Here is a 25,333-nt window from a genome sequence, read left to right as displayed (position 1 = left end):
TAGCAAGCCTGATCTACCCAGCTCTGGCTCTGACGGAGAGACCCTGCCTCCGTGAATAAGGTGAAAGAGCTATTGAGAATGATTCCTGACATCAACCTCAGGCCTCCACACGCACACTGCACATGTGCATGCATACATATGTGTGCCCGTGTATGTGCAAACACACACACACAATGAGAAAAAACTAAGATTAGAAGCTGGAAAGATGACTAGTGATCAGTTCAGAGCACTCGCTCCTTTTGCAGAGGACCCAGGTTAGATTCCCAGCACCGACGTGCTGTTCACAATCAACTTTAACTCCAGGGTTTCTAATGCTCCCTCCTGACCTCCATGGACACCGGGCATACGTGGTACATACACATACATGCAAGAAAAAGAAAACACCCATAAACATATTAAATAAATGAAAATTTAAAATTGTTTTTGAAAACCTAAAAATAAAGCCAGGCATGGCGGTACATGCCTTTAATCCCAGCACCCAGGAGGCATAGGCAGGTAGATCTCTGTGAGTTCCCAGACAGCCAGGGCTACACAGAGAAACCCTGTCTGGAAAAAAAATTAAATAATTTTTTAAAGACCAGTTGCCCTGGCTCAGTTTTTCTTAGTTCAGTAGCCCTAAGTAAATGATTACTGCCCCCGGGCTCCTGTCACTTCATCTGCGTGATGGGAGATAGCTTAGCCCTGGCCAGCTGGTCATAGAGGCTGCATTAGACCGTCTACACTCTACAGGAAGTGCTCGCTGGTTCACATAAGGCTTCTCCTTTCTTGGTTGTCAGGAACTACTGCACCATAACCCATCACTGTGGGCTTCTTTCTTGCAGTACAGGCCATGAAGTCGGGGTTCGGCATGCCTGAGGTCTGACCTGGTACTAACATAGAGTGGAGAGTCAGATTTTGTGTGACATAAGTCTGTGTGCCCCGTCATTGCCTGTTGGAGTCTTTTTATTTTGACATCACTGGGAATTGACTTGCACGTGTAGTAAATAATTCCCTGTGTGCCTTTTAGACAGTTCTGCCTAAGATGACAGTCATGCACCACTCTGGCCCCACCTGTCAATAGGATGGTGATTCAGCCCACCAACCTTACTCAGATCTCCTCAGTTTACACATGCTTGTGTGTGTGCGAGTGTCTGTGCTTGAATGTGAGCGTGTGAGCATGAGTGTAGGTGAGTATATGTGTTTAACTGTGTGTGCATGAATATATGAGCATCTATAAATGAGCCTGTGTAAATGTGTGTGCATGGGTGTATGTGAATGACTGTGTACGGATGTGTGTATGAATGAGTGTGTGTGTTGTTTGATTGGAACTCCAGCTCACCCCTGTGTGATCTGGAAAGCCCCATTCCTCTCTCTCTCTCTCTCTCTCTCTCTCTCTCTCTCTCTCTCTCTCTCTCTCTCTCCAAACCTCACCCTCTCAGAGAATCTCCAACCAAAAAAAAAAAAAAGGCACCAAAAAGCCCAGTTCCCATTCCTGGCGACTGTTGCAACTTCCTCCCCTGTTGCCGCCAGCAGCCCAAGTCCCCACCTAAGCCTCACAAACCCAGCTTGAGATGTCCTCACCATTGCCTACAGGCTATGTAAACTCCCCTCTGGCCTTGATCTCTGGGACTGGAGAACCCTCCCAGGACGATGCTTTGCTCAAATAAACCTATTCCTTACTTTATAAATTTAGCTTGGTCTGACTTACTGAGTGGAGGAAACCTATTATTGGGATACAGAAAACCATGTGTGTGTGTGTGTGTGTGTGTGTGTGTGCGCGCACACACACACGAGCACACACAGGTATCTTTTCTTCTATGTAGTGTTAGCGCATATGGACTCATGGAACCCACACGAAGATCCCTCGTGCTCTCCTTTCCTACACAGGATCACCTTTCTCCCTCATCCTCAGCCCCTGCAACCACTAATTTCCATCTGTTTAACTTTTCCTGCTCAAGAATATCAGGTGCTGGGCACACGCCTTCAACCCAGCACTCAGGAGACAGAGGCAGGAGGATCTCTGTGAGTTTGAGGTCAGCCTGGTCTACAAAACGAGTTCCAAGACAGCCAGAGCTGTTACACAGAGAAACCCTGTCTTGAAAAAAGAATATCGGTTGTGTGCAATCATAATCATACAGTGTGTAACTTTTTAAAATAATTTTTAAGATTTAATGTTTTTATTTATATGTGTGTATGCCTGCATGATATATATATATATATATATATAGTGTCTGCAGAGGCCAAAGGGTGTCAGATCCCCTGGAACTGGTGTTACAAGCAGATATGAGCTGCCATGTGGGTGCTGGGAAATGAACCTGGGTCCTCTGGAAGAGCAGTAAGTGCTCTTAACAGCTGAGCCTTCTCTCTAGGTCCATGTGTAACTTTGGGGAACTTTTTTTTTTCATTTAGCATAGTTTCCCTACAGTACACGAGTTTCTCATGTATCAAAATGCATTTCTTTCTTTTTCTTTCTTTTTTTGGATGGGGGTAGGCTTTCGTTTTAATTTTTGTTTTGGTTTGGAGTTTATGGTTTGGTTTTTTTTTTAGCAACATGTATGTTTTGTGTGTGTGTAAATGTGCGTGGGAACACACATGACACAGCACAAGCATAGAAGTCAGAGAACAACTTGAAGGAGTTGGTTCTCCCTTCTCCCTGTGTGAGTCACAGGGGTCAAAGTAAGATCAGCAGACTCTGGCAGCAGTGGTCTGCAGCTTCAGCCATCTCACTGACCCTGGTTTAGATCTTTTGAGACAGGATCTCACGTATCCCAAACTGGCCTCAAATTCTCTCTGTAGCTAAGGATGACCTTGGGTCCTCCTGGCTCTGCCCCTGCGCACTAAGATCACTATCGGCTCTGTTTTTGTTTTTGAGACAGGATCTCACATTGTCGCCAAGGCTGACCTGGAACTCAGCTGTTTTAGGGGGTTGTTTTTGTTTGGTTGTTGTTGTTGTTGTTGTTGTTGTTGTTGTTTTAGACGGGGTTTTAGACAGCCCTGGCTGTCCCAGAACTCACTCTGTAGACCAGGCTGACTTTGAAATCACAGAGGTCTGCCTGCCTCTGCCTCCGGAGGGCTGGGGTTAAAGGTGTGTGCCACCACCACTGCCTGGCTCTGGAACTCATTTTGTAATTCAGGTTGGCCTTAAATTAACAGTAATCCTCCTGCCTCAGCCTCCCAGGTACTGGGTTTTGCCTGTTCCTGTTTTTTGTTTACTGCTGAATGACCTGCCATAACAAGGCCCGTGGCTCAGCCTCTCACCTATGGGAGGATATTTTGAGAGCTTCCGTGTCAGGCAGTTACAAAGAAAGCTACTGCAGGTATCCACATACAGTTGTGTGAGAGCATAAAACAAATGCCCACTCGTGCATGTCTGCCACTTTAAATGCAGCAAGAGAGGATCAACCGGACGTTCTTGCAGGAGACACTCTATCTCACCTACCCGTTGTACATCATTTTGACAACAGATCCAGGCTTCAGATATTGAGAAGGTGGCAGCAAGGTCTACCAAGGTCCCCGCCTACAGCTACCAAGAAGCAGCCAGAGCCCAATATCTAAGCCTTGTGCCCATCTCAAGGGCTGGCACAAAAAGGAAAGCACAGGGCTTGCCCATCTGAGGAAACCTTTCAGGAAGTTATAACCCCTCACGGTCACCTTCGCCCTCAGTCTCAAGTCAAACCATATGTCTTTCAGGGAGCCCAAGGGCAAGATGGAGCTGCAGGACCACCTGGGCCCCCTGGACCACCTGGGGCCCGGGGTCCTCCTGGTGACACTGGGAAAGATGGCCCCAGAGGAGCTCAAGGCCCAGCGGTAAGAGAACTGGGGCCCCCAAGACTTGGTCTTATATTGGCATACACTCTGAACCCTGATCCCCATAACCAACTCCAAACCAGCATTATTCCTAGTAGGCCCAACACCAACCATTACACAATGCACTCACTCAGCCAAGACCCAACTCTAACCCCAAGCCCATCCACAGCCCATATCAGACCTCACACCAACCAATCCATAAATCTGACACAGACCTGCTTCCTAATCAGTGCTAATCAGGATCTTAACCTCAAATCCTGTCCCATGCTCCAGCTCAGACTATTATCCATATTCCTCAACCCCTGAACTTGATCCCAAGCCCAAGTCTAACTAGAAGATGCATGGACCCTAACCTTGAGTTGCATGCTCAGCCTAAATTCCCACCCCACCTCTGGCCCAGAAACCCACAGATGAGCTCTTTATCTGCAATTCTCCACCAACCCCTGTTCCTCTCCCTGCTCCTTCTTCCTCAATACTAATGAGCCTCAGTTTCTCCCAAGGCCATGTGAGGCCAGTCCACAGAAAACAGTTCTGTCATCCTAGCCCAGAGACTCCAATCTGCCCTTCCATCTGGTGCAGAATCTCTACTAGCCTGCCACCAGGGGCTCCTGTCAGGGCAGGTCATCTCAATTGGCCCATCTATCCACTATCATGTTAGGGGCCTAACTCCCAAAGCCTCAAACTTCTCGTCTGTGAGGTGGGGACAATAACAACCACTTCTCGGGGTTGAAAGAAGGTGAATTTGGTTGCTCTGCTAAGAGCCCTTGCCCATGTGCTGAGATTCAGGCTCAGTTAATGTGATGTCCTTGGATCGCTCACTGCTATTGTCACATACCTCCTTAGGGTCCCAAAGGAGAGCCTGGACAAGATGGCGAGATGGTGAGTGTCTGGGGTGTTTGCAAGAGTGTGGGGATGTGGATCCCAGAGATGGAAGTCTCTTTCCCACTGTAAGAGCTGCTTTCCTCGTGGCTGTGACAAAGTACTTGGCAAAGGAGACGTCAAGTAAAAAAGATGGATTTTTGCTCATAGTCTCAGGGTACAGGTCATCATGGTGAGGAAGGCGTGGTGGCGGGAGCATGAGGCAGTCAGGAAGCAGAGTTATGAATGGGTGCTCAACCACCTTCTCCTGTTATTCAGTCCGAGACCCCAGGTCATGGGATGGTGTAGCCCATTTTTAGTGGACCATCCCTGTTCAGTTGAATCTTTCTGGAAATGTCCTCACAGACACACCCGGGGTGCGTGTCTCATGGTGACTCTGAATCTATAAACCCTCACCCACCCCGTCACATACCACACCAGGATTCTGTAGGTGTACATGCTTGTGTGTCCATCCCTCTGCCGGCAATAGAGATATGGATGGGCTGTGCCCAGCCTGGACAGAGTTCTAGAACCTCCCTTTCTGGGCGAGAGTCTACAGATCACCTGCTACCTTTTGAGCCCTGACACAGCCACTGCTCAAGGCACAAGGAGTCTGTCCGAGAACTTGGCTGAGCACCTCTACTTCTCGTGACGCCTGCCTCTTCCTCTGGGATGAGGTGTCACCCTTGATAAAAGGAAAATGACAAGGCAGACCTAGGAGCACCTGGAAGGCTCAGTGTTCTTAACCACTGAGCCACCTCTCCGGGCCTCACGAAGAACTTTGAGGATGGCTTTCCCCCCACATTTATCACAGTTTCCTTGAAGTGTATCCAGTTTTGGCATGTGTCAGAATTTTGTTTCCTTTCTTCTTTTGTTTTTTTTTGGGGGGGGGGGGGTGTTTTGCTGTTTGGGTTTGGGTTTTCTTTTTTATTTCATTTATTATTATCATCTTATTATTTTATGTTTTTTATTTTATTTTTTTAATATTTATTTATTATGTATACAATATTCTGTCTGTGTATATGCCTGCAGGCCAGAAGAGGGTACCAGACCTCATTACAGATGGTTGTGAGCCACCATGTGGTTGCTGGGAATTGAACTCAGGACCTTTGGAAGAGCAGGCAATGCTCTTAACCTCTGAACCATCTCTCTAGCCCCTTATTTTATGTTTGTAGTCAGAAACTGCACTTTAGTCTCCCTGCCACCCAGACACAGAAACTACAGAAATTACAACACTGCTTGGCCAACAGCTTAAGCATATTCCTACCTAGCTCTTATATCTTAAATCAACCCATTTCTATTAATCTGTGTATCACCACAAGGCTGTGGCCTACCGGTAAGGTTCCAGTGTCTTTCTCCTTCAGTAGCTACGTGGCATCTCCCTGACTGTGCTTTCTTTCTCTCTGCATTCAGTTTAGTTTTCCTGCCCAGCTCTATTATGCCCTGCCATAGGCCAAAGCATCTTCTTTATTAACCAATGGTAATAAAACATATTCACAGCATATAGAGGGGAATCCCACATCATATGTATATGGATCTTTAGCCTGCATATAAACTTGTGTACCACATGGAGGCATAGTTCCTTTAATACCCTGAAGAAAACTTCAAATCCCCTTGCACTGTCTTGGGTTTTGGGAGAGGGTATCATTGTTGTTGTTCTTAGTTTGTTTTCTGTGAAATGTTGTTGTGTCTGTGTGAGAATGTCAGATCCCCTGGAACTGGAGTTGCAGACAGTTGTGAGCTGCCATGTGGATGCTGGGATTTGAACCTGGGACCTCTGGAAGAGAGCTAGTGCTCCTAACCATTGAGCTGTCTCTCCAGCTCCCTGGGTTTTCTTTTTACTTTGCTTAGTTTGGGGTCTTGGCTTATTTTCCTTTGTTTTACTTTAGGGGTTGAGTTTTTTATTTTTATGTTCTGTGTGTATGTGTGTGTGTGTGTGTGTGTGTGTGTGTGTGTGTGTGTGTGCTGGGTACACACACTTACTACAACACCAGCGTGGAGGTCAGAGAACAACTTGGAGAAGTTGTTTGTCTCCTCCCACTGTATGGGTCAGAGGGATTAAACTAAGATTATCAGGCTTGGGCAGCAAGTACCTTTCCTGGTTGAGCCATCTCTCCTCTTGCACTTATTCCAGACTGGGCCCAAATTCACTATGTAGCCAAAGATAACCTTGAACTTGAGCCCTGACCTTCCTGCCTCCACACCCCCCCCCCTTTTTTTTTTGGTTTTTCGAGACAGGGTTTCTCTGTGGCTTTGGAGCCTGTCCTGGAACTAGCTCTTGTAGACCAGGCTGGCCTTGAACTCACAGAGATCCACCTGCCTGTGCCTCCTGAGTGCTGGGATTAAAGGCGTGCGCCACCACCGCCTGACTCTCCACCCCCCTTCTAACACCTCTTTTCTTTTCTTCCAGGGCCCCAAGGGACCTCCAGGACCAAAGGTGGGTACTCAGTGCCCCTCCTTCCCCTTGGACTCACTCTCCACCTTCGCCCAGCTTCCCCCGTGACACTGAGGGGGTGAGGTCAGGAGACTCAGTTCAGAGGAGAGAAAGGTCATTGCGTGTTAAGGTTCAATTTACTCACAGTTAAATGGGGCATGGCAGACCTTTCGTATCTGGACTTCATATCAGACTGTGAGGGTTGAACCATGAGACATCTTGGCTGTTTGTTGTTTCTGGTTTTGGGGGTTGTTTTGTTTGTTTGTGGGTTTGTTTGTTGGTTGGTTGACTTTGGTGGTGGTGGTGATGAGCCCTGGAACTCACTCTGTAGACCAGGCTGACCTTGAACTCACAGAGATCCACCTGTCTCTGGCTTCTGAGTGCTAGGATTAAAGGCACGCTCTACCACTGCCTGGTTCTGGTTTTAGTTGTGTTTGTTTGTTTGTTTGTTTGTTGTTTTCAACTTTATTATCTATGTAGTATTAGGTTCGCAGCAAAATTGAGGGCAAGGTACAGAGCTTTCTTGTATGGTCCGCACACACTCACCCTGCCCACCCCCACGCCCTACTGCCTCTGCCTCTCATGTGGTAGCTCCTATAGTTCCCTTGTTGTCAGCATCCCCTGTCAGAGTGGTACATGTGTCACAATTGAGGAAATTACATTGACATACTGTCCCCAAAGTCCACAGTTCACAGGGGGTGCCTAGTGCAGCTGTGGGACAAATGTATAATGACCTGTGCCCTCCAGTAACATAGCTAACAGCAATTCCATTGTCTTAAAGATCCCCTGTGCTGGGGGTTGGGGAGATGGTTCGTGGGTAAAAACACTTGCCCTTGGGCTGGAGAGATAGCTCAGAGGTTAAGATCACTGTCTGCTCTTCTGAAGGTCCTAAGTTCAATTCCCAGCAACCATATAAGTTTGAGAACTTGACCTGGAATGTTCTGCACTTTGTGACAAGCTGGCTACCTCTTCCCACACAAGTCTCAGCAAAACCGCCCCATGTTCTAGAAGGCTGTGCTCAGGTCCCTCTCCATGTGCCTTTCCCACGGTCTCCTTCCATCACTTAAGCACTTCATGTGTCTGTGGATCAGGGACTGTGTGTGCTCTGATCCCTAAGGGATGCCCACCAGCTGCTTGGTAAATGAGTGAATTTGCTTCCGTTCACTTGTCCATCCCCTGTGTCTGCCAAAATCTCCTGAGGCTGGTTCTAGGCTGCTTGTAGGGGCTGAGATGGTTCTGACCTGACCCTGCCATAGAGGGTTAAGTGTGGGCAGTGCCTGCTGCTAGTGGCTGGACCAGACAGGTGTGCAGTGAGTCTAGAGCAGGTAGGGGCCAGCTGGACCGCTCAAAGGTGTGGTCAAAGTGTCCACGTGTGATGACTTCAGCTGTTATCTTCTCAGGGGGATGATGGAATGCCCAGCCAGCCAGGACTCCCTGGACCCCCAGGACCCAAGGTAAGTATACACCCTCTTTCTCAAAGTTTGCCACCCTCCACCCTCCAAAGTTGCCATCTACCTAGAGATGCCCCTATCCTGGCCCTTTCACCCTATGGGGCTATAGGCCAATTCCCAGGACAGGCCAGAGGGAGGACACCTAGCCAGGGCAGGCAGTGAGCACCCTGGACACCTAGCCAGCAGCGTGGCTTCTCATTTAGGCCATCTGTCTCCCCTTGTCCTAAGTCCTCTTGCTTCCCACGTTAGTCCCTCCACCCCCTGCCTAGTGCCAGGCCGCAAACAGGATGTTATCTTCACACCTTGCTCCCCAAACCCTTTGTCAGTGCCACCAAGCCCTAGCCGGCCTGTCTCCAGAATGTCTCTTGGACCAAGCACACCCATAATCTCAGCACTCAGAAGGCCAAGGCAGGAGGACCTGAGTTTGAGGCTAGCCTGGGCTACAAAGTGAGACTCTGACTCAAAAACAAAAAGAAAGAAAGAAAGAAAGAAAGAAAGAAAGAAAGAAAGAAAGAAAGAAAAGAAAAGAAAAGACAGAAAATATGGCTGTCAGAAAAATCCCTGCCTTGAAAGCACAAGGATGTGAATTTGATCCTCAGAACCCACATTTTAAAAGGGAGGCTAGGTGTTGTGGTACATTCATTAAACCCCAGCACTCCAAAGGTAGAGGCAGGTGGATCGCTGAGAGTTCCAGGATAGCCAGAGCTGTCTCAAAAGCTAAATTTAAAAAGTAAATTTACTTATTTAAGAAAACAAGCATGGCAGCTCCCCAGCACTGAGGAGGTAGACCCACAGTTCCCTGGGGCTCACTGACTGCCAAGTTTACCTATGTGGCAAGTTCTAGGTCAGGGAGATACATCCTGTGTCAAAAACAAAAGCCAAGAAACAATGGGTGGTGTTTAAGGAGTGACACTCAGAGTTTCCCTGTCTCCCACACATAAATGTGCATCCACATACGTGTGCACCTGCACACACGTACACACACAAAGTCTCTTGAGCGACCCCAAGACCCAGACAGGAAGGGGATGGTCGTGGTCCTAAATCCCTCAGGCTAGAGAGAGCCTCGAGCTCCATCCCTCAGCCCAAAAGGACCACGTTCACCAGATGCCCCAGCACAAGGTCCAGCGGCCCCAGGCTAGCGCCTCTGCCTGCTTTCGCTGATAATTTCTCCATTTCAGGGTGAGCCAGGGGACGTGGGGCCCCAAGGAGAGAATGGAGTGGATGGTGCCCCAGGACTGAAGGTGATGATATCACAGTGCTCTCTGCCCAGGACCTGAGGGGCCATTGACACTGTCATCCAGTCACCAGGGGACGATGTGATTTCCCCTTAATTTGCACTTTTAAAAAGCGAGTCCCAGGGGGCCTGGGCCAGGGGTTCCCTTTGACTCACAAGTAGGGTGGTCTGAGGGAGGGTGGCCCATGATTCAGGCCTAGCGCTGGGGTCAGCTGTCATGTAGTCTCGGGCCCCTGGGTCTCAGAATCTCCACTACTACTCAGTATGGAAGGATAGTCTTATGATGTAGGCTATGAGGCCCCAGCATATGGGCCCCGGACTCTGGGAAAGAAGGGACCAGAGGTGAGATAGGATATAAGAATCTCACACACCAGTAGGCATCCATGTGTCTCCACAGGGAGAGCCGGGCCACCCAGGCACAGACGGAACCACAGGGCCCCGGGTAAGTAGCATTCCTTCTGGTCACACCAGTTGGATCCAAGGACCCAGTAGCTTCAGAAGTCCTTTGTCCCCAACAGGGTCCCAAAGGATTGGTGAAGCAATAAGCCCAAGGCATCTTGTTTCTTAAAATTTTAGTGATTGTACAATTTTTCATAACACATGCCTACAGTGAAAATTAAAATATGGATGTATAAAGGGAAGAATCCCACTTGTTGTTAAGTAAGAGCTCCCTCTCCCTTCCCAGGCAGCTGTAAACTCCTCTAGAATCTTCTTTGCATATTCAAACATTGGTCTTCCATTTATCATTAGGCATGACTTTGCCTGCTTTGGGGCAGTCTTGCTTTTCCAAGCCCTCTGCAAGAAAAGCAAGTGCTCTTAACTGCTGAACCATCTCTCCAGCCCCTGACCCCAGATCTTTTGTAACCAACTCATATGTCACCAGCACCTGGAAATGTAACTCAATGCTGCCATCAGTCTAGCCTAAGGAGGCCCCTCAGAACCTGAGGGACTCTACTCAGGTACACCCTGGACCTTGACATCCACTACAGATGTTATTTTTAATTATATATGTATGTATCCATGTACCTGTGTTGGGGTTTGTGCCTGTGAGTGCATTGACTTCAGAGGCCAAAAGAGGGCATCACATCCCTTGGAGCTGGAGTTACAGGTGGTTGTGAGTGGCCTTATGTGGGTGCTGAGAACCTAACTCAGGTCTTCTGCAAGGGCAGTGATCTCTCCAGCCCCGAGAGCAAAGCAACGTTAGTGAGTTTGTCTATGAAGCAGAAAAGATATGTACTAGGAGAGAACCAAGTGCAGGCTTTTAGAGAGGAACACACCTAAGTGGGTCAGCTATAATGTGATCTGGCATTTTAAAGCTACTTAATCTAGGACTAAACTAAGACGTTAGGAAAACCATGTGCTGGAATATCTTGTCTGTCCTTGAAGAGACCTTTTCTTTTTGTACACTGAAGGCTTGCAGCTGGAGAAGGGAGTCAGGAGAGATCACAGATCATAGGGCTTCTTATACATATGCCACAAGGAGGTTGGACTTGAGGTATAGTTCATTCGCAGTTTTTTAGCAATCTGGTCTGTGGCATTTCTCAGACAGAGAACAGCTCCTTCTGCAGATGGCCTTGTCGGCTATGAAAACTCCCAGATGTCAGCCAGCGAGAGATCAGAGTGGAAGCCAGGACGAGTGAGGGGCCCTCTCCTTTCTCATGTTCCTTGCAGTCCCTAGATAATGGTCCTGTGTGGTGTAGACATGTCTTTATGCTGATGATAGCATCCCCTCCCTGGCTATGTTTTCCCAGACCATCATTACCCCCTGTCCTCCAGGAGCTGGAGAAATGGCTCAGCAAAAGCACTTACCAAGCAAGCATGACAACCAAGTGGATGGGCATGGTGGCCCACACACAATTCAATGGAAGGTGGAGACGGGATCCCCAGATCAAGCTGGTCTGCGAGACCAGCCATATCAGCAAGCTCTAGATTGAACTGAGAGTCCCTGACTCGGTTAGTAAGGTGGAACCAGCCTCTATCAGTCAAGATGGTGTCTTAGAAGAAGTGGCTGGGGTTGTTTTATTTATACATTTTTAAAAGTCTCCCCATCAAAGTAAGGCTTTCTAGGCTGCAGAAGTAGCTCAGACCCTGGAGTGATTCTCATGAAGCCCTGGGCTCAGGTTTAGGTTCAGCCCCCAACACTGCACAAACCAGGCACGGGAGTGCACACCTGTCGTCTGTAGTCTCGGCACTTGGAAGGTGGAGACAGAAAAATCAGAAGTTCAAGGCCATCCTAAACTAAGTTTGAGGCTAACAACGATCCTGTCTAACACACACACACAAGCTGGACATAGCGGTGCATGCCTTTTATCCCAGCACTTGAGAGCCAAAGGCAGGGAGATCTCTAAGTTAGAGGGCTACATAGCAAATTCCAAGATAGATAGGGCTACACAGTGAGACCCTGTCCCAAAAAAGTAAAATAAAATGAGTATTGGGATTTTCATTTTCCCGGAGAACTAGACATCACTGGATTCGAATATCCACATGAAGGCAAATCATAGGTAACTGCCTAGGCCAGGTGGCAGCATGTTCTTCAGTTGGCCCCAGGATCCCTGCCACTTTCCCCATGTGACCTTTAATGAGTGGACAGTATGCTATGGTGACCGTGGTGCACAGGCATGTCTGTGGCCTAGGTGACAACTCTTGGGCTCTTTGTCCCTGGATGTGATGGAAATAGCTCACCCATGATGCAGCTCTTCCTCTCCTGCCTCAGGGTCACCCAGGCCTCAAGGGAGAGCAAGGTGACACGGTGGTGATCGACTACGACGGCAGGATCTTAGATGCCCTGAAGGTAAGCGTGTTCCAGGTGGGCCCTGGATGCACCCTTATGTCCATTGCTGAGGGAGCAATGGCTCACTGTGACTTACCTATGGGACCAAGGACAGTTTAGCACAGAGACCTGGGCTTCATCAGGCACCTAATATGAAAATTGGTCCTGTGTGGAGATCCACACAGTGCTGAGAGACTTTCTGTGAATGTGACTCCAAGGGCCCTGAGCTTCCCACAGACCAAGGCAAAAAAGGAAAGCACTCTCACCAAACCCAACTGTGCCTCTGGGGATTCCCCACTGTCAGGAGAGCTAGAGCGTCTCATAATTAGGGGACACAAAGGACAAGCTTGACCAAGGGGCTTTGAAACCCATGTGGTCTCTGGACACCAATCCGAAAAGAGATGGGTACCAACTGCTCTTGGGTTCAGGGAGAGATATATGGTAGGGTGAGGTAGTTATCAGAGACTGCAGTGGGTGTTAATGCCTGACCCTGCCAAAGCATCAATTCCAGTTACCTTCCACAGGCCTCTGGGAAGTACAAGTTGATGGTAACTATGGCCCTCACTGGCCTACATGGTGTGGCGTGGCGTAGCGTGACATGGCGTGGAATGCTGTGGAACGGGCCTGAGTTGTATGGTTTATCCCAGGCTTTATGGGAAACATATGGTAAAATCCTTATGAGTACAGGGAGCCAGGAGGTGTGGGTACCAGAGTGGGAGGAGGACTCAATGTCATGGGCAATGGATGCTCTAGCTGGTTCTTGAGTGTGAGGGTGTTAAACTCCCAGTGTCTTGGGAATGACCAAGTTGTGTGAGTATGTGAGCATTGTTATGGAGAGAGCTTGAAGCATGGAGCTCACTGTGGACGTGGGTACTGAGCCTGGACCTAAAGAAAGTGGGAAGGGTGGAGGAAATAAGCCCAGAGACAACACCGTGGGACAGCAACAGGAAGGGGGCCAGCTGGGTAGAGGAGAACTTGAAACAGCATCAGAGGAGCTGGGCAAGGTGTGACTTCTGGGTGCAGGCAAGAGTTGGTATAAGAGCTTAGGATGAGGTCAGCGCTTGAGACAGTGTGGACCCATCCTCTACTGTGTGGCTGGGGAACTTCTGGGACAGCAGACAACAGATCCAGATGGTCAGGGAGGTCACAGGACTGGCAGAGCAGGCAGGACCAAGCCATTGTTTGGGTTGCATATTTGACCTGTCTTGAAAGCTAGAAAGAGACTTAAGCTTCTTTTGAGGGACAAGGGGAGTCACTGCAAAATCTTAAGCAGGAGAGTGCTATAAAGAAAGTCATGCTGAGGAGAGCTTCTCTGAGGACAGAGGGGCCTCCAGCCATGAGCACCAGTATCTCCTCCAATAGCCAGTACCCTCTTACTGGCTCCTCTGTAGGCTTGAAGGACAAACCAAGCTGCATGCTGTAAGAGCCAATTTGACTGGGTAGGAAGTAAGATGCTGGGGACCTGACCTGAGGAGTAAGGCTTGGTGGGCAGTGGAGTCTAATCATAACTGGTTTGATCTTTTGCACACAGGGTCCTCCTGGGCCACAAGGAGCTCCGGGGCCACCAGGGATCCCTGGACCCAAGGTCAGTTTGGCTGCATTCATGGGACACCCAGGTATTCATCTATAAGTCCCACCTGCTCTCTCCTCTCTGATAAATGCACCCCTAATTTTCTCCTGCCGTATTAGCCTGGGTTATGGGACTCAGAGAAAGGGATCCTGCCCCTTCCTAAATCGCATCTGTTTTTTAGACCCTAGCCCTTGAGGAGAGAGCCTAAAACTGAAGAATGGGCCCCTTGGGACAGACAGTGGCCCAGGATGTACACAACCATTCTGTGCCTTGTCCCTGTTCATCACCCCATGTCTCAGGACACAGAACCCAGGGTGGGCAGGCTCTGGTTCTGACACTAGCATCCCTGGATTCCATGACTAGAACAAGTCACTGAACCCTGCAGTCCTAATCTTAAGCACTCCAGCTGGCAGGGACAGCCACCAGCTCCAGCTGTCCTTCAGGCTGAATACACAGAGGGAGACAGTGGACACTGAAGCCATCGGCAAGGACCCAATGTCGGGGCTGTGAGCTGATCAGGGACAGCAATTCCCACCTTGGACCACTAACCCACTGGCTGCTGAGGAAGGCACAATTCCTTTTGTCATTTGTTCCTTTCCAGGGTGAACTTGGATTGCCTGGTGCCCCAGGAATTGATGGAGAGAAGGTCTCTGAGCCTTTCATTTCTACGTCAATGTTGTACTGGGTATCGTGTGTGTGTGTGTGTGTGTGTGTGTGTGTGTGTGTGTGTGTGTGTGTGTTACTATGTAGACACCAGTGAGCATCTCCCCAGGTGTCACTCAATGTGCTTGTATGTATCTTTACTGCTGGGTCCTTGGTAAGAGGAACATCTTGGATAGGTCATAATTGGTTGAGTGTCCTCAGAGAAGTTCTCCTCAACGCTGTCATTCAAAGCTCCTGACACATGAGCACAGAGTTGCCCTCATGAGGGCAGGAGCTCAGCAGTAGAGCACTTGCGTAGCATGCATGAGGCCATGAGTTCAAGCCCCAGCACCACTACATACATACATACATACATACATACACACACACATGGGGCTGGTAACCAGACACGTTAGCACATGCCTTTAATCCCAGTACTTGAAAAGCAGAGGCAAGTAGATCTCTTTGAGTTCAAGGCCAGCCTGGTCTACAGAGTGAGTTCCAAGACACTCAAGGCTACATAGAGAAACTCTGTCGTAGAAAAAAAAAGTGGGGCTGAAGAGACAGTTCGGTGGTTAAGAGCTCTTGCTGCTTTTCAGAGGATCTGGGTTTGATTCCCAACACCCACTTGGAGGTTCACAACCATCTGTAACTCCAGTCCCAGAGCATCCAGTTCTCTTCTGGCCCCTGTAGGCACTGTACTCATGTGCTACACAGACATGTATATAAAGCATCCATACACATAAAGTAGGAATAAATGAAAAAAATAATAGTTGACCTCCGGAGTGTCCAGAGGTAACACACCAATCCCATCTGCTTCCCATTCACCCCTACATCATAAGGTACCCCAAGCATCCATATGGCTGTCTCTATGGGGTGGGGTGTCCATATGGCTCCCCTACTACATTGAACCAATGTTCCCAGCTACCTGGGCTAGAGGTGGAGACTTACATGCAAGAAGTGCAGTGTAAGGCTAGGTGTGCAGGCACACACACACAAAGTAGAAGAAGCAGGAACTCGAGGTCATCCTTGGCTTCATAGTCAAAAAGAGAGAGTGGAGACAGGAAGGGATAGAAATGAGTGAGTGAATGAACAAATGAATGAATGAATGAGTGAATGAACGAATTAATGAATTAACAAACAAGGTGTGGCATATAGTCAAACTTGTTAAGCTGAAGGGTTCACAAGGGTCACTAATCTACTGATTCCTTTTTCTGGTGATTTTCAGGGTCCCAAAGGACCCAAAGGAGACCCAGGAGAGCCAGGGCCAGCTGGGCCCAAAGGTGAAACAGGCGAGATGGGCCTGTCAGGCCTTCCGGTAGGTGGCTGGACTGGGCCTTACCCTGGGGACTTGCTGATGTTGGCAGGGTGGGGGGCTCCTCACATGGATGTCCTGCAGCCTATACAACCTCAGCTGCAGAAGGACTTTCACATCGCCACAGAAGCCCTGCAGGGGTGAGAGGGAGGCCCAGCCTGGCAGAAACCACTTAGCTGGGTGGTGGGCTAAGTGGCCCGAGCTGGCCCACCTCCCTGCCCTGGAGTCCAGCAACTGAATCTCCCAAGGTCTTGGTTTCCTCACTGCTGACGTGGAGTAACAACTTTCCAGTCCTAGTAGCAGCATGAACTGGACAGGACCAAGAACAGCAGCTGGCAGTAAACACCCCTCACAGTCATTAGCATTTCTAGTGCTCTTGAGGCCATATTAGAACAGCTACAGGGTGCAAGTAGCCTCTAGGGACCCATTACCTCACAGCCATTGTGCACCCCGAAGATGACTCAGCCAGAGGTGGCACCGGGATTTGAACCCTCAGCCTCTGCACCAAGAAACAGTTTGTCTGTGCCTTTGACATACAACTCCACTCCCTACTCAGAACGTGTGATTTAGGGAAAACTGGTTTAAACTGTAGAGGTCAACTCATCACTGCTGTGGTGGGGAAGGCGGCAGCTGAGCACAGTGGGTGGGAGGTGACCTTAAAAGCTCACAGGCCACTCTGCCCTAGGGTGCTGATGGTCCCAAGGGAGAGAAAGGAGAGTCAGGATCCGACCACCTACAGGAGAGCCTGGTAAGGGGAAACTGAGACTGGGGGCTCCCCACACCCAGCCCAAACCTTGTGGGGGACCTGAGCCTTGGTTACAGAGAAGCCACCTGGCCTGACCCAACACAGGACAGTGGGAAAGGGGGTGATGGAGCCTCAGATTGTGTCCTCCACCCTACTTCCAGCTGAGACCCAAAAGACTAAGGGTCCTTCACTGAGTTGTACCCTTCTGGGGGCAGGAATGAGGTTCCTCCTTGCCTGGAGGTTCAGAGTGTGGCAACCAGGAGTGCTTGCAAGAATGTGGGGAGCTGCTGCTGGAGAGATGGCTCAGAGGTTAAGAGCACTGGCTGCTCTTCCAGAGGTCCTGAGTTCAATTCCCAGCAACCACATGGTGGCTCACAACCATCTGTAATGAGATCTGGTACCCTCTTCTGGCATGCGGGCATACATGGAGGCAGAATGTTGTATACATAATAAATAAATAAAATTTAAAAAAAAAGAATGTGGGGAGCTCCAGAGGGTGAACAGGTGGGAGGTTAACAGGCACAGGGTAACTAACCCATTTCTAACCCTTCCTAGGCCCAGATCATAGTGGAGCCGGGGCCTCCTGGTCCTCCTGGCCCCCCTGGCCCTATGGTAAGGATACCAAATGGTTAGTGAACCTGGGTCAGGGGCAGGGTTGGGAGGTAGCTCAGGGGAGGAAAGGCTTCTAGTGGGGGGAGCAGGGCACATCAGGTCAAGAGGGCAGAACTCCGGGCAGAGCCACAAGAGCAATTGACTAGTCTGATTCAAGAGGGTCCTGGTCTTAAAATTTTGACTCAATCCCACAGCTCTAATGATGTACTTTCCTCCTGCAGGGCCTTCAGGGGATTCAAGGTCCCAAGGTGAGTGCAGACACACCCTGTTCATGAGAAAGTTTTATTAATGGACAAAGTGAGGCCCCTGCACAGCCGGTACATTCCCAGTGCCCTAAACAATGTCCCCAGAGCAGCCCTGTCCCATATTTGGGGCTCTGTCCTTTCCTTCTCCCTCTGCCTAGGCACCCCAACTGTATCCCCCTTCCAGCCCTTCTCCTACTCCATCAGCCTCCTTGCCTGTTTCCACCCATTGCCCATGCTACCTTTCTCTGCTCCCCCTTTCTTGCCCATACACATCTGCGCTTTGACTGCCCACTGCCTGGACTTGAAGTCTTGGATTCAGTGTGCATTTTATGGTATCGTATTCTTGTCTCTTAAATCAAAATCTCAAGTGTACTGTGCCATGTGCCTGCCCCAAGGGAGGCAAACAGAATGAAAGTCCAGCTGGCCTCACCTCTTGTCATATAGGATCTAATGTCTCCCTCCCCAGAGCAGAGGCCCTGTGGAGGACCCTGGGTCATAGAACCCTGCCCCAGTGTTGTGGCCACGCACTACTTCTGATCCTATTTTGTCCCAAGCTTCAACACGCCATGGCTTGAAGAGACATCATTGGTGGGCCTAGTCCAAGGCTGAGCTTTGGGAAGCTGGTGGTGGTCAGCCATACTGCTTCTGTGGCATGATGACGACCATCGGGGGCCCTATGTGTGGAAGAAGGGAAAATGTATACACATGCAACTCGCACTAGCATGGAGCAAGCTAGGGTCAGACCTGACAGAGCATGGAGTCTCTCTCTCTCTCTCTCTCTCTCTCTCTCTCTCTCTCTCCCCCCCCCATCTGTCATGTGTACTTCAGTCTCCACACAGACCTGAACTTTCCTGTCCTGCCTGCCCCGTCCCCTCTCCTGACTGCTTTTCCACTTCACTTCCAGGGCCTGGATGGAGCCAAGGGAGAGAAAGGTGCATCGGGTGAGAGAGGCCCTCATGGCCTGCCTGTGAGTGTCATGAGCGGTCTTTGTCCTAGAGGTATTGCATGCTATGCTCACCATGCCTGCTGACCTTCTCCTCTTCCACCCAGGGACCAGTTGGCCCACCAGGCCTTATTGGGTTACCAGGAACAAAAGGAGAGAAGGTAACCACCTGACTTTGAGCCACTTGCCCACTGTGACCACATACCCAGCTTTTGGGGCTCATCTTCTTTGCACCCTGCTGAGTCCCTGAACCCCATAGGACCAATTACTATGGCTCTGTGACACCATCCTGCCCTGCCCCTTGTCTGTTACCAGCGGCTGGGCTGAACTCCCAGTATCTGAGTACCTAAGATCCCATCTCCACCTCATCACATGCCCTCTGTATCTCTCCTCAGGGCAGACCCGGAGAGCCAGGACTTGATGTAAGTTTCTTATGATCACCATGGGTGACTGGGCCCTCCTGTGTGTCTTCTGCTCTACATTGCCCATGCATATAGTAACCTGGTTAGCTCAAGTGTGGCCCATTCCCGAGGGCTGCTGCTGACTGGCTTCCCTGTGTCCTCAGTGACATCCCCTGGAGTACTATGGGAATGGATAATAGTGAAAAATTGACCAATTTGATGGATGAGTAGAGAATAGATGGATGAGCGAATGAGTTGACAGATGGTGGAGGGTGGATAGACACAGACAGATGGACAATGGATGAGGGCTGAGGGAATGGATGGATGGATGTTGGCTGAAGGAAGAATGACAGAGATGGTGAGGAATGGATTAATGGATGGATGGCGAATGGATGGGTGGGAATGGATTGATGGACAGGAATGATAGCTGAGGGATAATTGCATGGATGGATGGATGGATGGATGGGTAGATGGGTGGGTGGGTGGGTGGATGGATGGGTGGGTGGGTGGGTGGATGGATGGATGGGTGGGTGGGTGGGTGGGTGGGTGGATGGATGGACGGACGGACGGACGGGTGGACCGACAGGTGGGTGGATGGATGGATGGATGGATGGATGGATGGGTTGGTGGGTGGGTGGGTGAGTGGATGGATGGATGGATGGATGGATGGATGGATGGATGGATGGGTGGATGGATGATGGATGGGTGGATGGATGGATGGGTGGGTGGGTGGGTGGATGGATGGGTGGGTGGGTGGGTGGATGGGTGGGTGGATGGATGGACGGACGGACGGACGGGTGGACCGACAGGTGGGTGGATGGATGGATGGATGGATGGGTTGGTGGGTGGGTGGGTGAGTGGATGGATGGATGGATGGATGGATGGATGGATGGATGGATGGGTAGGTGAATGGATGGATGGATGGATGGATGGATGGATAGATGGATGGATGGGTAGGTGGGTGGGTGGGTGAGTGGATGGATGGATGGATGGATGGATGGATGGATGGATGGATGGATGGGTAGGTGAATGGATGGATGGATGGATGGGTAGGTGGGTGGGTGGATGAACGGATGGATGGATGGATGGGTAGATGGGTGGGTGGGTGGATGGATGGATGGTTGGATGGATGGGTGGGTGGGTGGGTGGATGGATGGATGGATGGGTGGATGGGTGGGTGGGTGGATGGATGGATGGGTAGATGGATGGATGGGTGGATGGATGGATGGGTGGGTGGGTGGATGGATGGATTACTGTAAAAGGGAGGTGAGGAGAGAAGGAGGCTGTTGCTATGTATTGATGACCAGTAATGAGGCTTTGGTTAGAACAGCTTTGTGAGGAGACAAAAGGAAGCGTTAGCTTGATGTTGATTGCATCAGGCCTCCTTTGGTAAGACAACATAAACTCACAACTGAGAAGTCTAGGGATTTAACATATGTATCAAGACACAGCCATGTCCACACCACCAGCCCTCTCCCTCTCTGGTCTTTGCCTTCCCAGTGTGGGAATCACCAGGGAGCTGATTCAGCCCCTCCAAACAAGTATCTTCCTCGACCCAATCAGTAGAAAGGTTTGCCTCCCTCTACTGATGCAGAGCAAATCTCTTTGGCTCCCATTAACCAACCCTAGCCATCACTGGGTTATAGGGATGCAGCATGCTCTCTGGCCAGGTTTGATCCCCTGTCACCTGGAGCTGGAGTGCTTAGTAGGAAGGGAAGGAGAGGTCCAGAGAGGTCATGTGGCAGGGGAGGGAAATGGGATTGACGCAGAGATGCAGAGGCCTCTGGAGTATGCTCTAGACTGTAAGGAGAGTGTTGCTGCCATGGTGAGCAAACATGGCCAGGAAGAGAGGGACCAGTCAGTCTCCTGACTGGGGGGGGGGGGGGGGGAATCACCTTCCTTTGATAAGACAGCACTATCCCCTACTGCCCTGCCATGTCTGTCTCATAGGTCTGTGCCTGAGCACGTTTCTCATCCATACCCCATAGACATAAGGGAGGAAACACCAAATCCATTTCTGTCCCAGCATCCAGCCCACAGCCTCGGCTCTATGGATGCTTAGTCATGAGGTTGGGTAGGTGGACACTAGACTAAGAGATGAATGCAGAAGAAACCGAGCCAAGGCAGAGAGCACAAGTGACCTTCTCTCAGTCTGTTGAAGATGGTCACATGGCTTTCATGGGTTTCCTCTGTCCCAGCCAAGCCAGGGCTAGTACCAGCTGTGTCTGGCAGTGACAGGAGGGAAAAGCCCTTCTCCATAAGCTCTGGATATTCCTCTGTGATGCTTCCCAGCCAGAGACAGAGCTGGGGCCTAAATGTACTCCTTTCCCTGTGCCCACCTGGTTCCCAGCATGTGTATAGGCTAGCAGCCAGAACCTGGCAGGTTTTTGTGTCACAGTTATGTGTGGACAAAGGAGGAGGATGGATGAGAGAGGAGCAGAGGTGTCATGTCACAGAGAAGTGGGTTCAGCCCTCACTTCAGGTCTAACATTTCATCCATCTGTCAGGGTTTCCCTGGACCCAGGGGAGAAAAGGGTGACCGGAGTGAACGTGGAGAGAAGGTGAGGAAGAAGGGAGATGGGACAAGCAGCAGGTGGGGAGGTGGGTGCTGGAACCAAGAACTGCAGAGCCTGGTGGCTGCTGGACCCTGGGGCATCTCTCTGGGAGGTGGTGAAGGGGTCCCAAACCTGGCAACCACAGCTACCCTACCATTTCCTTCTTATGCAGGGAGAACGAGGGGTTCCTGGCCGGAAAGGAGTCAAGGGCCAGAAGGGAGAACCAGGCCCACCAGGCCTTGACCAGCCATGCCCCGTGGTAGGTGTCTTGGCAGGATGGAGCTGACCCATCTCGGGCTAACCTTGGGTAGGGGTAGAGAGGAGCCAGGACAGGAACAGAATTGTTTTCTCCCAGAGTCATCAGTAATGGGGGTGTCCTGGGAGAGGGCTAGGATTGGAAGCCCAACAGACACACAGACTTGGTGTGTATCACAAAGTCAGGGAGTGGCCAGCCCCTTTCCCCACCCTGACCGTGGTTGCCTAAGACCTCACTGAGGTCTGACTTCCTATGGACCTGAGACTAGGCTGGCCTGAGATGGGACTTCTTCAGTCTTGGGGAGAGTCACACCACCCTGCCTCTCCTAGGTCTCTCATTCTCCTTCCGCTCCTTTCCTTCTGGTATCTTTTTTTTTTCTCCTGTGGCTGGTCTAGCCTCTTCCCCACCCCGTAAACACACAGACCCTTCCTTCCTTTCTCCCCCTCCTATGTGTCTCACTTCCTGCTGGCAATAGCTCTTGATAACCCACCAGACCTGGTAGTGAAACTCCCACAGTTCAGTTCCTGTTTCCTAGAGAGCTGAAGGGTTTATATAGCGGGGTCTAGAATGATGCTCAGAAAGGACAGGACAATGAAGCTGCTCTTCACACTAAGCTGTCCAGATGTTCACTTCCAAGCACCATCATCAGGGCTTTGGGGAGTAGGCATACGGACCCAGAGTCAGGGACCTCTACTTGGTCCTCTGGCCTCCAGTGAGTTCCCCCATCCCTTTGTACCTTCCTCTCCTCCTTCCTAATATTCTGAGATATTAGTGAGAGAAAATAAACAGCCTAGAATCCCAGCACTCAGGAGCCTGAGGCAGGAGGATGGAAAGTTTGAGGCCTCTGCTGCACAGTGAGACTCTGTCTCCAACACAGATAGCCAGGGGCTGAGGACATGGCTCAGGTAGGCGAAGGTGAAGGATTTGCCTTGCAAGTGTGAAAACCTGAGTTCAGATCTCCAGACCCCACGTGGAAAGTCAGGCATGGTGATGTGTTCTGGCGAGGTGAGGACTGGCAAATCTCCGGAGCCCACTGCCAGCTAGCCCACCCACTTGGCAGAGTTCCAGGCCAATGGACACCTTGTCTCAAACAAAAGGAGGTGCCTGAGGACCTAACCTCCACACTCATGTGCACACAAATGCATACATACACACACAGACATGCACACAAACACAAAAAGACAGCTGAGAGGGTGAGAACCCAGCCCTGCTTCTTCAGAGCCTGGACCCAGACTTCCTCCATGTGAGTAAGCCTTTGTCTTCAACACAGGAACATCCTCGGTGTGGAGGCAAGCGAGGGGCACCGGGCTCCCGGGGCCTTGTGAAGGGCATCGGGCCCTGCCCTGTGGTACGCAGTCTGGTTGCCGTGTGATGTGTGCAATGCTGTCTGGGCCTTCTGGGATGCTTTGGGCTGCTGTCTCTGCCCCCCTCCCTTCCTCCTTTCTTCCTTCCGGTGCATTCTACCCCTCCTCTCCTCTTCTCATCTTCTGATCCCCAAACCATACCCCAGCATGCACTTAGAAGGGGCTCAGGGAGTGTGTTCCATATGTTTTCCCTGTACCTGTACTTTGGAATAGACTGGAATGTTTCTGCCTCAGGGTCCCCCAGGAACTTGACATTTTGTTCACCTCCAGCTCTCCAGCCCCCCAGGCTACCTGAGGAAGCCCACCCATGCTCATATCTGATGGGTGGGTGGACACTGTTGAAGCTTCCAGACATCCCCATCTTTAATGCCCAGGGTTCATCCTGATGACACTATCTGCCTCCCAGATCCAATCGAAGTGGCCAGGAAGGGTTGGAGAGATACCAGCTCCTGCATTGTCACCGCTTGAAGGCATTCCTGCCCAAATCCTGAAAGTTTTCAGGGCCCCCAGGATGTCACTCCTAGCAGGCAGGAAGCCATACCACCTTTTTCATAGGACCTCACCCTCCTCTGGCTGGCAAATGTCTAGCACAGTGCCCATCATATTAGAGTGTCCTAGGTCTGCCCACTACTCACGTACCCCCAAAAATCATCGTGAGAGGATAGGACAAGTGCAATGGGGGACATTATGTACTCAAATGGACGGAGGAGACACCCAACCCTGCTTCAGTGGAATCCAGTGGCTTCAAGTAGCAGCTCCCTGGCTACATCTCCTTAGAGGTCCCAGCAAGGGTTGGGGAGGTATTGATAAGCCACCAGCCTCCTGCCCCTGACATTTAAACCTCCTTTTTTTTCCAGGGCCCTGACGGGCTGCCCGTGCCTGGCTGCTGGCATAAGGTATTTTCAGGAAAGGGTCTCGAGGGTGGGCCTGAAGGATTTGGGATGGAGAGTTAGCGGGAGAGAGAGGACCCATGGAACCAGGTATCATCCCACAGAGGTCTCACAGGGACTGAATGGTCAGGATTTCCAACCTTGTTTGTGACGTGGTCTAGGCTTGGAGCTTGGTCCTGGCTGATGGGTGTCATCCACCTTATTGGTCATCTGGGTCGTGGGTGACATCTGGACCTGTCAATTGAAAGCCATTGGGGAGCCTCCTGGGACTTATCCTAACTGCCCCACTGAAAGGGGCCTAGAAAGAAAGGTGGGGTTACACTTGCTCCTGAAGAAATCGTCAGGGTAGGGGTTTCTGGTGAGGGTCACAAGAACCTCTCCAGGCTCCTCCGTCACCTTCCATCTCCCCCTCCTTTTCCAGTGATCCTCAGACATGGCTCCCAACCTGTACAGATCCGTTTGGACGTTTTTAACTTGTGTAAAGACAAAACAGTAATATATTGATCTTCTTTATGGGATGCGCCAACGGTGGCCTTTAAACATTTGAGAGTGTGCCAACCAGCCCTAGGACAACCTACACAGGAAGTGGGCAGGAAAGCAGACAGGCCGCTCTGGAGAGACTTGAGGGCCCCTGGCAGGGCCTGGCTTTCCTAGAGAAGATAACGAAGGTGAAAACGCCTGGCTCGGGTGAGGCTGAACAGACTCCAGGTTGGGCCTGCAATCACCTGATTAGCAGAGACACACAACAACTCTCCCCTGATGCCCCTCTGCCCCAATGTCTCACTGTCCAACAAGACCCCCTTGGACGACTGCTGTACCTTCTTGCCTCTGGACCCTGCCACAGGCAGCTGCACTGAGACCCTGTGTTCAACGGGGCAAGCGACGATTCCTAGAATCCAGCACTTGGATTGAAGGTGATGGAAAGAACCAAGAGGCCCCTGCTGTACCCAAGCTCAGTGGGCTTCCAAAAGCCACCCTGTGAGAGGAGCTTGTATCCTCGGGCCTTGGGAAATGGCAGGGCTCTATGAATGCCTCAGTGTGGCAACTCAGTGACCCCTGACTGTAGGGTAGGGAGACCCAGATGTACTAGTTGCTACTTCCAGTCTCCTCTCCTCACCCAAAGCAGGAACAGAAGAACTTTGTCAGCCCTGAGGAGACAGGCCTCCTGTTCAGAACTTGGGTCTCACTGACTTCAAGTCTCCCACCTAGAACTCTGGTCAGCCTGGCAGAAACTGACCTCCTAGTAGGTGGTACAGACATCA

The 25,333-nt window shown here is 50.6% G+C and overlaps 1 protein-coding gene across 1 annotated transcript in view; it reads left to right on the top strand.

Moving 5' to 3' along the window:
- The window catches only part of Col23a1 (collagen type XXIII alpha 1 chain), a 284,377-nt gene extending 260,243 nt beyond the window's left edge, over positions 1–24,134 (top strand). The window contains exons 9-27 of the mRNA XM_038325420.2: positions 3,670–3,786; positions 4,630–4,665; positions 7,055–7,081; positions 8,479–8,532; positions 9,708–9,770; positions 10,161–10,205; positions 12,477–12,554; positions 14,065–14,118; positions 14,705–14,749; positions 15,974–16,063; positions 16,746–16,808; positions 17,361–17,417; positions 17,639–17,665; positions 18,567–18,629; positions 18,713–18,766; positions 19,001–19,027; positions 21,514–21,567; positions 21,734–21,820; positions 24,039–24,134. Coding sequence (XP_038181348.2) covers positions 3,670–3,786; positions 4,630–4,665; positions 7,055–7,081; positions 8,479–8,532; positions 9,708–9,770; positions 10,161–10,205; positions 12,477–12,554; positions 14,065–14,118; positions 14,705–14,749; positions 15,974–16,063; positions 16,746–16,808; positions 17,361–17,417; positions 17,639–17,665; positions 18,567–18,629; positions 18,713–18,766; positions 19,001–19,027; positions 21,514–21,567; positions 21,734–21,820; positions 24,039–24,134 — 1,137 coding nt within the window. The remainder of the gene's footprint in view (positions 1–3,669; positions 3,787–4,629; positions 4,666–7,054; positions 7,082–8,478; positions 8,533–9,707; positions 9,771–10,160; positions 10,206–12,476; positions 12,555–14,064; positions 14,119–14,704; positions 14,750–15,973; positions 16,064–16,745; positions 16,809–17,360; positions 17,418–17,638; positions 17,666–18,566; positions 18,630–18,712; positions 18,767–19,000; positions 19,028–21,513; positions 21,568–21,733; positions 21,821–24,038) is intronic.
- The last annotated feature ends 1,199 nt before the right edge of the window (positions 24,135–25,333 follow it).

This window comes from Arvicola amphibius, chromosome 4 (genome assembly GCF_903992535.2).
Source record: "Arvicola amphibius chromosome 4, mArvAmp1.2, whole genome shotgun sequence".
In the NCBI taxonomy this organism is placed as follows: domain Eukaryota; kingdom Metazoa; phylum Chordata; class Mammalia; order Rodentia; family Cricetidae; genus Arvicola; species Arvicola amphibius.
The sequence above is the reverse complement of the archived record's forward strand: the minus strand, read 5'-3'. Positions and strand labels throughout refer to the sequence as shown.